A 13,148-nucleotide genomic window follows, 5' to 3' on the forward strand; every position below is an offset into this window, starting at 1 on the left:
TACAAAAGCTGAAGTACTTTTCATTAGTAATATTTCTTGGGCCACTAATCTATCAGTAAACAACATGACATTGCATCTAAATTTTTCATGTGTGAAGAATGAAGTTTTATTCAAAGAGGAGAGGTATAATGTAGTGGCTAAGAGCATGACCATGGGATCAGATTGATTGAGACAGAACACAGATCTGACAGTTACATAGCCTTGTGCTACATAACTTAGGTCATGGGGTTGTTGTGAGGAGTAAATGAGATGAGGCATGTACAGGTCCTAGAACAGTGCTTGATGCTTTAAGTACTCAGTCAGTGTTACCCATTATTTTTACTAATGAGTTGATCTTTAACAACACTTTTTCTTTTTTCTTTCTTTTTTTTTTAAGAGTTTATCTATTTATTTGACAGACAGAGATCACAAGTAGGCAGAGAGGCAGGGCGGGGGGGGGGGAAGCAGGCTCCCCGTCCAAACAGAGAGCCTGATGCAGGGCTCGATCCCAGGACCCTGGGACCATGACCCCAGCCGAAGGCAGACGCTTAACCCACTGAGCCACCCAGGTGCCCCTAACAACACTTTTTGAGTACTTAATTTGTGCAAGGTTTATATTTTAAAGTAAAGAAAATATATCCAAGGGATCATAAATGCTGAGTGTGGTTCATTTATGTTCTTTGGCAGTTGGCTTGATAAGTTTTGTTTTGTTTTAATCCAGTTCAGCATGGATCGAGTTAACGTTGAAGAGTTTTATGAAGTTTATAAAGGAGTGGTGTCTGAGTATAACGTAAGTATCAAAGTAAATGTCAAGCACTGGTATCGAAGACAGTTTGTGCATCTTAAATCTGGGGCATCTCAGTATAATTTATAATCATGAAAGTAGTCACAGGTCTGCCAGTTGCCGTCTGATCGTACCTAGTGACTGAGGCGTTCTTATCTCTTATCTCTGAGAGCCACTGGATCAGTTTTTAAAAATCTTATTGTTTCATTTGTGAAACAAAAACATACCACAGTGCAAAAAAAATTCCTGGGATGTTGACACATTTGGATAGTCTCCATGGAGTTTGTTATATTCTCAGGGTGGAATACTGTCCAAAATGCCTTAGCAACTTAGAAGTGAATAATTACAATATAACAGCATAGCAGCATTTAACGTCTACTTTAATGATATAAATGCAGGCAGAGTCATCTGAAAATGTGACTGAGTCTGAAGAAATAAGATTTAGAAGGAATTGGTCAGAAGGCAATGAAATACGTTCTTGAAAACAAATGACTGTATTCAAATAAGCCAAATATTGTTCCTTAAAATAAAACATAGTAGATATTTGATTAAAATTAGTTTCCTTCCCCCTCTTTATAAAAGTATCTTAGATACCTTTGTGCTGGTGGGCTGCCTCCTCATCTACATTTTTGACAGATTTGACGACTTCTTTTTTTTTTTTTTTTTCCATAAAGTTAATTGTTCTTGACAATGAGACTAGATTCTCCTTCCCACTTCTCTATGACTTTTCCTTTCAGCCTTCCTTAGAAAGGACAAATGCACTGGTCTGAGAACTGGCCTGAGCCTTTGTCTTATTTAGTCCTACAAAGTCAAGACTTTGACATCTTTTTCATGTTCGGCATACTCGCGATTTCCAGCCTTATTTAGAGACACCGGGGCAGTTTCCTTCTGTTACAGCTTCCCGAACCTCCAACTTATGAGCTGCTTCATTTTAGAGTTATGCCTTTTCTTAAACTGGAAGAATTTTAAAATGTGTTATCTCTTAATTCAATCAGTGACAGACGTTCTCCATTTCTTAAATCTCTCTTTTATATATGTTCCTTCTTTTATTTGTTCAATTTTACCTTAAAAAATTTGGTTGAAAACTGCTACCATCCTCCGTTCAGGTTATGTTATAGCTCTACTGCACGTAAGGTAAACCATGGAGACGTATCTTTTGATCATCCACTTATATTTTCACGCCATATCACGTGGTATTGAATTTGGTAACAGATAGTTGAGGGCACTAGTGTTGTTCACACATCTGAGGTGGGCCATATTTCCCTTTGGAAAATAACTTTAAAAAAACCCCTCATCTCTGACTTAATGTCTCCTATATTGTGCTTTAAAGTACTATACATGCAATTTATTTTTATGTAATATTTATTTACTCTTAGGGTTTTTTTTCTTTTGATTTGGGGGATTCTAGAGTAAAAACAAAAACATCACTGGATAGATGTGTCGTTTTCCCTAAGAAATCAGGGATTTGAATGACAGTAGCAATATCATGCTGTAACGTCAGGCTGTGCCAGAATGAATGGTGCTGATGTGCTTTCTTCTGTCTGATACTCTCAGTAAGACAGTCTCTGGAACCACTGTTTAAATCTTGTGATACTCATAACAGAGTATATGGGCTGTTTGGGAAGAAAAAAGCTACATTATTTCAGTGTTAGCTTTGTCAGCCATATTTAGGAATGCTTATCAGTTTTATTCAACATTAAATGGTTTTTTCAGTGTAAAACAAATATTCCAAATCATGATTGGTTTAGCGTATTCTGCTAATGGTAGAACAGACTATGTACGTGAACCAGAACATTACCTAGGTACCTTTATGAGATGTTCTGTGTTTATATGATATAAAACTCTATTGAAACTAAGGAAAGTTTCTTTGAGAATTTTCTCCAGAGGGAAATAAGAATGTTTTTATCCCAGTAGTATTTTGTTGAAGTAACTAATATTCTTATGAATATTCTTATTCTAGTTTTTTTAAAAGTGCTTTTCGCATTTATAATTCAGTTTTGTACAGAGGAAGTTGCGTGAGGATCTGTATGCACACACTGCACGTACATGCGGTTGAAGTCTCTGTCAGTGGTTCATTGGGGACACCAAAAGTCAGGTAGCAGGTACTGCTTCTCACTTGCTATTGTGACCGTTGTATTTCCCAGAAGGCCTCTTACTTCTCAGAACAGTTGATATTCAGGACTCGAGTTTAAGCTCAAGGAAGAGGTAAATATTTAAACACTGCATACGGTCTAATTCAAGAAGACGACCCTGTGAAATCATCTGAAGAGGCAACATAGTCTAAAGGGACAAAAACATGTGATTTGATTCTTACTCTGATTTTTTTAAATTAATTAATTTATTTGATAGAGAGAGAGAGATCACAAGTAGGCAGAGAGGCAAGCAAAGGGAGGGCGAGGAGGAAGCAGGCTCCCTGCTGAGCAGAGAGCCTGATGCGGAGCTCGATCCCAGGACCCTGAGACTATGACCTGAGGTAAAGGCAGAGGCTTAACCCACTGAGCCACCCAGGCGACCCTTGATGGAGTCCTTTTGCCGACATGTTTTTTTCTGTCCATTTTGTACATTTGCATAGCCTTTTATGTCTGTATTTTTAATGGTATTTTTGATTAAACCTGAAAGACAAGCAGAGAGGCAAAAGAAAGAAAGGCAGGCAGAATTCACCCTCTCTTTTTGGATGGCAGGTTCCTGCTGCCTTCTGCCCCTACTGAGAACTCGGCTCTTGACATTTATGTGTGGGCAGTACTTCAGTGTCATGAGACAGGAAATCAGACTCAACATAATTATCCATAAGAAATCAATTACATATGACCTTTGCAAAATAGCAAAGTGACTTCAGGGGGATACCTTTAGGAATTCTAATGAGTAGGGTTCTGTGTGCTGTATTAATCGTGACACTCTTTCCTTCCTCTTTTAACTTCTGGCATTTCTGTTAGTTGTGATGACTGAGTTCCAATGGATATTTAAATATTGTTCTGTAATAAATTACCTTTATTTTGCTTGGTCATTGTGTATCATAAACTCTCCAAAGTCATTGGAGTGGCTCACATGTCCCCGCGGGGTCTGAGCCCCTCTCTCACTGCTTTCCTGTGGTCTCGCTTCGGCTCCCGAGACCTCCTCCTGTGCGGATCTTCATACACACAACTCCACTTCCGCCTCAAGGTCTCGGTGTTTATTTTCACTTCTTCCTGAAGTACTTTTCCCCCATGTACGGAAGAAAAGAACATTTGTTGTGTGTCCCAGACACTGTGAGAGCTACTTTTCTTTGATCGTGTTTTTCATCATACCACTTCTCATATAGCTTCAAAGAGTTTCCTTCTTCCATGTCCCCCTCTGTATGTGCCATGGTTGTCACATGTTTTCATTTCTATTTATATTATAAACCCTCTAATGCGTTTTTAATATTTTTGCTTTAAATAATCAATTATCTTTCACACCAACTAATAAAATGTATTTTATATTTACCTACATGTTTACCATTGTTTTGTTTAGATCCCTATTTTCGTCTGGTACTTTTTTTTCCTTCTGTCTGAGGAACTTCCTTTAACATTTTGCTGCTGATAGTGAATTCTCTCACATTTTGTCTGTCTGAAAAAGTTATTTTTCCTTCATTTGTGGAAAATATCTTCCAGGGAGCCTGGGCGGCTCAGTTGGTTAAGTGTCCCAACTTTTGTTCTAGCTCCAGTCGTGATCCCAGGGTTGTGACGTTGAGCCCTGTATTGGGCTCTGCTCTGGGCGTGGAGCCTGCTTAAGTTTCTTTCCCTCACCCTTTCTCTCTTCCCCTCCCTGCCCTTTTCCCTCTCTCTCTCAAAAAACAAGCAAACAAACAAAAACCTTTCTACCTGGGTATAGAATTATAGATTGACAAATTTTTGTTGTTGTAATTTACATCTTTCTTCTACTGTTTGATGTTTTCTTTTTTTGCAGAGGGTTATTTTAAGGGATTTTTGTTATTAGGGTTTTTTGGTTTTAGTGAGATTAATTATTGGCTCACCGTACTCTGCATTTATTCTCCTTGGACTCTGTTGGATCTGTTGGCTTATGCGTTTTATCAAATTCTTGGGATCCTTATCTGTTCCTCACCCCTTTTTTCTTTTTTTGGGACTCCCAATTATGTACATATTAGACAGCTTGTCATTGGAGAAACAATTCCCATGGGACATTTTTATTTAATCTTTGTGCTTGCTTTTGAGTAATTGGTATTTCATGTCTTCAATATTATTGTTCTTCAGTATTTTGTTTTGCTCATCCCATCCAGTGTATTTAATTCGGATGTAGTTTTCATCACTAGAAGTTCCATAATGGTGCCCCATTATTTATTTTTATTTTTTAGAAGATTTTATTTCTTTATCTTTGAGTCTTTTTAGTATCATTGATTTTCTCTGCATCGTGTCCATGTTTTCTTCCTCTAACTTGCATATATAGCCTGTTTTAACATTCTTGTAGCCAATATCACTTCTTCCATTGCTACATCTCTATCAATTTATTGAGTTTTCTTCTAGTGATGGTTCATATTTTCCTATTTCTTTGCATGCCTAGTAATTTTTATTGGATTCTGGATAATGTGAAATTTACGATGTTACGTGGTATGTATGTCATGTTGATTTGAAGAGTTTTTGCCATCATTTTGGCCCTCACTGAAGTTATTGGGATCAGTTTGATCTTTCGAAGGCTTGCTTTGAGGCTTTGCAGGAGGGGTACAGAGCACTCGGTACAGAAGGCCAAGTCTTACAGTGCGGTGCCCTTCTGGAGGCTCCACCTGGTGTACTGTGTGCATCAGGCATGTATCGTATCAGGGCTTCCCTCTCCCACTAGTGGAAGTGCAGAGTCTTCTCAGCCTCATCCTCTCTCTGTGAACGGTTTCACTTAACTGCTTCTGGCAGTGCTCTTCTTGGCTTTGAGTAGTTTCTTCCGCACGTATACAGACTCCTAGCCAGAGACTCATGTGAACTTCTCTGCAGATCGCCGTAGCTTACTTTCCCCGGGTTCTCTCACGTCCTCTCGTAATCTGTCTCGCACATTAGAATGTAGCTAGAGCTACAGGGTCTCCCTGAACTCCTGTCTTTGTTTCTTCTGTTCAATGAGGGTGTTGGGCTCTCTTGTGTTTCCTGTCTGTGTCCCGTTGTCTGGAAAATTCTTCCAGGAAGTAAGATGGGGCAGTCGTATGGCTTCCTTCGTTTGGTTCTCTTCCATCAGGAATCATAATGCTGTGCTGCTGTTTGAGACCTGTTTCATACATACTGTCTCATTTCTAGGTGTTCAGTGTGAGAGAATCTGGTCCCTGTTTTCTTCATTTCTGAAAATGATTATGATTTTAAAAGTGTCTTTGGAAGAAACACTTTGAAATTTATATCTTTAGAAATGTTCATTTGATAGGACTTTGTGTAAGAGGAGAGGCCTTTAAAAGGAACATGTATTAGATGCTCATTTCACGAATGAAAGTGCATTAACGTGATGCAGTGGTAGGAGCTGGACGAGGGAACGTTTCTAAAACACATTTTTGCAGGAGAAATGGACAGGATTGGGGAGCCGCTTGGCATGTGGGGCCAGGAGGATTCAAAGATAGTTAAGATTTTAAGATTTGGAATAATGATGGAATTAAAGGAGGATGAATAAAAGATTATTAATTTTTACTAATTTTTACATGTTCCTTTATATTGTACATCATAGGAGATGGTGACAGAAGTGTGTTCCGGCCCTTGCGTAGCAATGGAGATTCAACAGAATAATCCTACAAAGACATTTCGAGAATTCTGTGGACCTGCTGATCCTGTAAGTTAGTGTTTAAAATACTAATCAAGCTTGTTTTATTCACTAGCTAAGTATCTTAACAGGTTTTTTTGTTTGTTTTTGTTTTTAAATTTTTTTATTTTTTTATGAACATATAATGTATTTTTAGCCCCAGGGGTACAGCTCTGTGAATTGCCAGGTTTACACACTTCACAGCACTCACCATAGCACATACCCTCCCCAATGTCCATAACCCCACCATCCTCTCCCTTAACAGGTTTGATAGTTTTAGTTTGTTCTTTAAATGAACTGATATAAAAATGACTAAATCAGATGAATTTTTATTCAGAATAACATTTTGAAAAATTTCTTATATAATATTCCAAGAAAAAGTGAATTTTTTGTTAGCCTAGTAACGCTATAAGATGGGCAGAAAGCTTTATTGTGGCATTTTCTTTTATTGTTTCTTCTTGCTATATTGTCTAGATAAATAAATTTATCAAGCCCTCTGGTAGAAATTATCGAAGATACTAATTATCCTTGGACATTGGGGGACTCTGAGTAAAGCTCTCAGTGTACAGAATATCGACATGATGGCCTCATACCGTAAATGCGAGCCCCGGCACTCACGTGAAACCTGATATTCTCCAGTACGCTTTCCATTTTGCTTCCGGTTTTCTTCATATAGACATTGGGTGGAAAAAGGGCTGAAGAGGAAGGGGATGGACCTAAAAGGCAAAAGTAGCATTAGAATATGTATGAGCAATCTCCCTGCAGATGTTAAACGCTGAGTAGTAGTGTGGGAAGCAGTACTGATTTTAAACACTATAGTTTTTAAAAAGATTTGATTGATTGATTGATTGGAGAGAGAGCTCATGAGCCAGGGGAGGGGCAGAAGGGGAGAGAGAGGGACGAGCATCCTGCACGCTGAGTGTGGAGCTGACCCGGGGCTCGATCTCATGACCCTGAGATCATGACCTGAGCTGAAACCGAGTCCGATGCTTAATGTGCTGAGCCACCCATCTGTCCCTAACTATCATTTAAATTCATTCTCTTTTCTTTATTTTACTATCTCTTGTAAATAGTTTGTTGGATATGAGCGTCGAGTTTACTTAGTCCAGCAGCATTTGCGGCGTTCCCGCAGTCGGTGGGTAGTAAGTAACGACACCTTTTAAGAAATCAGCTCGTGGGGCGCCTGGGTGGCTCAGTGGGTTAAGCCGCTGCCTTCGGCTCAGGTCATGATCTCAGAGTCTTGGGATCAAGTCCCGCATCGGGCTCTCTGCTCAGCAGGGAGCCTGCTTCCCTCTCTCTCTCTCTCTCTGCCTGCCTCTCCATCTACTTGTGATCTCTCTCTGTCAAATAAATAAATTAAAAAAAAAAAAAAAAGAAATCAGCTCGTGTGAGTGCTTGCTGCCGGAGTAAGCTCTGTAGGGGAGAGCGGCACACCTGTTCTCAGAGACGGAAGAGCATGCGGGTAACGATCTTTTAGAACACTTGCAGGGAAACTTACGATAAGGACTAAAATATTATTAGTTCAAGTAAAACGTAAATGTTGAAGGATTGTTTAGTAAAAGGAGCAAATGATGTGACCTGGAGAAAATTGGGAAAACTTACTCAGAGGAAGAGAGTTGTGCCGTAGGGATTTTAAGGACGAGTGAGGGCAGGAAGAGAAAGGGGAGGGTTCTGAAGCATGTGCAAAGGCTGCAGTGAAGGAATTTATAAACTTGCTGTGCTGTACAGCAAGGATATTTGCTTCACTCAATAGGAAGTGCATGCCTGAAAGCACAAGGAAATCAGTTTTTTTAGACAGAGGAAATACGGTAGCAGATGCTGTAGAGGTGAGTGTGGGATGGATGGCCCTAAAGGCCGGGCTAAAACTGTGGGTTCTGTGTGAGCAGAATTCCAGGTGGTGGGAAACAGCACTTCCTCGTACTTAGCTTGATCGTGAGCACATGGAGTCAGTCTCTTGAGAAACAAGAGCGAGCTAAACCGGAAGAGATTAAAGATAGGGGCTCCAGAAGCAGTTACGAGCAGACCTAATGACACTATTGTTATTTTTAATTATTATTTTGTCATGTTAGTCACCATACAGTACATCATTAGTGTTTGATGGAGTGTTCCATGAGCCATTGTTTGCACATAACACCCAGTGCTCCATGCAATCCTTGCCCGCCTGCATACCCATCACTGCACTAACCCATCCCCTCACACCCTCCCCTCTGAAACCCTCAGATTGTTTATCCCAGAGTTCATAGTCTCTCATGGTCCGTCTCCCACTCCGATCCCCCCCATTCATTTTTCCCTCCATCTCCTAGTGTTTTCCATGCCTTTCCTTATATAGTTCCACAAATAAGTGAAGTCATATGATAATTGAGTTTCTCTGACTTATTTCACTCAGCGTAATCACCTCCAGTTCCATCCATGTTGGTGCAAATGATTCATATTCATCCTTTCTGATGGCCGAGAATATTCCATAGTATATATGGACCACATCTTTATCCATTCTTCTGTTGAAGAGCATCTCCGCTCCTTCCACAGTTTAGCTATTGTGGACTTCACTGCTATGAACACTGGGGTGCATGTGGCCCTTCTTTTGATTATATCTGTATCTTTGAGGTAAATAATCACTAGTGCAATTGCTGCGTCATAGGGTAGCTCTATTTTTAACTTTTTGAGGAATCTCCACACTGTTTTCCAGAGTGGCTGCACCAGCTTGCATTCCCACCAGCAGTGTAATAGGGTTCCCCTTTATCCACACGTCACCAATATTTGTTGCTTCCTGCCTTGAAATTTTTGCCATTCTAACTGATATAAGCTGTATCTCAATGTGGTTTTGATTTGAATTTCCCTGATGGCTAATGATATTGAACATTTTTTTCATGTGTCTGTTAGCCATTTGTATGCCTTCTTTGGAGAAATGTGTGTTTGTGACTTTTGCCCATTTCTTGACTGGGTTATTTGTTTTTTGGGTGTCAAGTTTGAGAAGTTCTTTATCGATCTTGAATACCAGCCCTTTATCTGTAGTGCTGATGACACCATTAGAAAAAGAGTTGGCAGGACCTACTTTCTATCTTTCCAGGGAGAAGGAAGAGTAGAAATAAGTATTAAATGTGGTTGTGAAAGAGTGATTATTAAAATGTGATCTTATGTAGAGGACCTTAAGAGAAATTGGTGATTGTTGAGTGTTTATTGATTATTAGTCGTAAGAAATTAGAAAGGGATACTTTTTGGTTACATGAATAAACAGATCTTGATGTTTGCTATTTTTATATCTGATTTCTGTTGGCCAGGACAGGGTTTTGTTTATTGGTTTTTTTAAGATAATTAAAATTGTGAGTGAACAGCTGATTAAACAAACAGGCAAATTAAAGAGATAAAAACTAGAACAAAAATAGAATGAGTATGTTCATTCTTTCATTCATTCCATAACTATTTACTGAATCTGTGCTAGTATTTATGAATATGAAGATAGAAATCTCAAAGAACTTATGGTGTGTGAGTGAGCAGTATGTATAAGTGGCTAATTTTCACGTTCCATGGCAATTGCAGTGTTAGATGCTTGCACTGGGTATGATGGGAGCCCAGAACATTAGCACTTAGCTAAGCCTGGGAGGGGCAAAATAGCATCGGGGAGACCTCTTGAAGAACATGACTTCTGAGGGGAATTGCAAGGAATGACTAGAACTTAGCTAAGTGAAGAAGGAAATGATATGATGGAACTTAGGGAAGAATAAAACAGATTTGCTTTTAGGCTACAGCAAGATCTTTATCGTTACTGTAGTTGAAGTATTCAGCAGTGAATGATAGAGAATGAAGATCATCAGGAAGGAGTTTGGAAGAGAAGGAAAGAGTCCCAGCAAGAGAGGTTTGTGGATGGCCCTCCCTTTCTAGATGTATATTCAGTGAACATTTACAGAGTGAATAGTATACACAGGGCTTGATCCCATGGCTGGGCCTTAAGAAAGAAGACTAGAACAAGGTATCTTTCCTTAAAGAGCTCATAATCTCATGAGAGTTTAGTTTGGAAACTCTTCCCTCATTAAGCATAGTTGGAATTACTCTATTTTTTTTTTTTCATCTTAGTTGTCCATGAGCCCCTTATAGCATTACAAAAAGTTGTACTAATAGGAATATTAAAATTTGGTATGAATTTAACATATAAAATGTCAATAGTGTTTGTCTTTGCTTGGTTGAAATATGATAATGTTAAATTCCACTTTCCTTTATTTTACCAGTTTTCCTTAAAGTACTTCTATTACTTTTACAATAAGAATAAGAATAATTCCTTTTAGGGATGCCTAGGTGGCTCAGTGGGTTAAGCGTCTGCCTTTGGCTCAGGTCATGATCCCAGGGTCCTGGGATCACGTCCCACATCAGGCTCCCTGATCAGCGGGGAGCCTGCTTCTTCCTCTGCCTGCCACTCCCCCTCCTGGTGCACTCTCTGACAAGTAAATAAAATCTTAAAAAAAAAAAAAAGAATAATACCTTCTGTTTTTTCATAAAACTTGGAAGTGAATGAACTTTAAAAAAAAAAAGATTTTATTTATTTATTTCACAGAGAGATCACAAGCAGGCAGAGAGGCAGGCAGAGAGAGAGATGGGGAAGCAGGCTTCCTGCTGAGCAGAGAGCCTGATGCGGGGCTCGATCCCAGGACCCTGAGATCATGACCTGAGCTTAAGGCAGAGGCTTAACCCATTGAGCCACCCAGTCGCCCCATGAATGAAGTTTTAATTGAGGATTTGGTCCTGATTTGGGATGGATTCTCCTCTTGAGTCTCAGAGTCTTGAATTATATACTAAGTGCAGGTACAGGATGTTAGCCAGGATCATGTGCCTTTGATGGATATATATATCCATATACATGGATATATATGTATGTCCATATATATATATACATATATGTGTGTGTGTGTCCCCATATATATCCATATATATATATATATATGTCAGAAGAAATATCATTAGTAGTTATAGTAAAACTTTACATTGGGGACACTAAAATTGGTTTTACAGTTTGTTCTCAGACTTTGGTTTGTTTAATTCTTTATCCACTCCCTTTCTTTGTCCCTTTTCTTCCACCCCACCAGCAAAGTTGTAAGCATTGAATTCTTACTGCATGTCGTCACTGTGCTAAGTGCTACTAGATTTATAGTAATGATCAAATAAATACAGTCCTTATCTTTGAGGAACTTACGGTCTAGTTTTAGAAGGTAGAATTGATAACTGGCAGTCTACTCTAAATTGCCAGTGTCTAGTCTATTCATGTGTTGTATTAAAATAATTTAGAAATTCATTTCATCACTCTATGGTCATTTCCATATCTGAAGAGAGACTGTGGGTTACAAAACATATAAATATAGTTAGTATGTGGGAAAAATGCAAGGTATGCCATGGCCATACAATTAATTTTTGGTAAGTTAATGAATAGACTGGCTTATATTTTCATGTGTGCCTAAAATCTGGTATTGTCATTATTTAAAAATATTTCATCTACTGGGGCACCTGGGTGGCTCACTTGTTAAGCGTCTGCCTTCAGCTCGGGTCATGATCTCAGGGTCCTGGGATCAAGCTCCACATCAAGCTCTCTGCTCAGTGGGAAGCCTGCTTCTTCCTCTCCCACACCCCCTGCTTGTGTTCCCTCTCTTGCTCACTGTATCTCTCTCTGTCAAATAATAAATAAAATATTAAAAAAAAAAATTTCATCTACCAAAGTGAGTTCTTTTTTTCTTTATTCCTTTCTAAGATGTAGAACTATTTCTTAAGTTGATTCAAAAGAAGCTTCAGTCTTCCAGTGACCGTTAGACTGCTTGGTAACTATGTATGTATGCTGTGGATTGACGTCACTTTCATCATCGATGTCCGCACTATTGGCAGGTTCGGTCTCCTATAGTTGGAAGGAAGCACACATTGTGTATGAACAGAATTTATTCCAGTCTCTCTAGAAGTGGTCTGCGAGAAGGGGTGGTTCACAGCACAGGTCACTGGTGGGGAAGGGTATGTTAAACTTTCTGCTTTTATTTATTTACTATATAAAAAAGAAAAATTAAGTTTTTTAAAAATTTAATGTATAGACTAGTAAGAGTGCATTTATACAACCTGTTAAAATATATACATGTTTTGATATATTTACATATTTGACTAACGGTGCTTGAAAAATATTGGAGTCTACTGCATAAAAGGGAAAAAATACCACAACAAGTTTCTTTACAGTCAGAGAAACACTCCCTCGCCACACCATCTCCTACAGAAATCTCTTAGACAGAAAACCTGATTTGCTTCTGGAAGAGGTTCTGATAGCACCTGCTCAAGAATTGCACTGTTGAGTGGCTTGGTAGTTTTCCTGCTGAGCCAGTCATTGGGAAACGGAAAATCATCAAAGAAGCAGTAAATTATTTGGAAAAATTGTGCAGAATATATTTGTTCTTGGACTGGGGAGGTACAACAAACCAAATAACCTCACATCAGTATGCCTTATCTTATGAAAAATATGTTTGTAAAATATTTTATGTGAAGGATCTTATATAAGGGAATCTGAATTTTTGGTGATTACCTGTCCCCACGTGCTGGTATACTCTGATAACCTTTACCCCATGGCCAGGTTGAAGTAAGAGTTAAATATTTTCACACACAAAATGTGGCTCTCAAATTTTTTTTTTAA

The 13,148-nt window shown here is 38.9% G+C and overlaps 1 protein-coding gene across 3 annotated transcripts in view; it reads left to right on the forward strand.

The window, feature by feature from the left end:
- NME7 (NME/NM23 family member 7) overlaps window positions 1-13,148 on the forward strand; it is a 248,605-nt gene that overhangs the window by 98,149 nt on the left and 137,308 nt on the right. For all 3 annotated transcript variants that reach the window (XM_032863039.1, XM_032863038.1, XM_032863040.1), the window contains exons 9-10: window positions 701-769; window positions 6,431-6,532. In XM_032863039.1, the coding sequence (XP_032718930.1) occupies window positions 701-769; window positions 6,431-6,532 (171 nt within the window). The remainder of the gene's footprint in view (window positions 1-700; window positions 770-6,430; window positions 6,533-13,148) is intronic.

Source organism: Lontra canadensis, unplaced genomic scaffold (genome assembly GCF_010015895.1).
Source record: "Lontra canadensis isolate GAN:19392208 unplaced genomic scaffold, GSC_riverotter_1.0 scaffold24, whole genome shotgun sequence".
NCBI lineage: Eukaryota > Metazoa > Chordata > Mammalia > Carnivora > Mustelidae > Lontra > Lontra canadensis.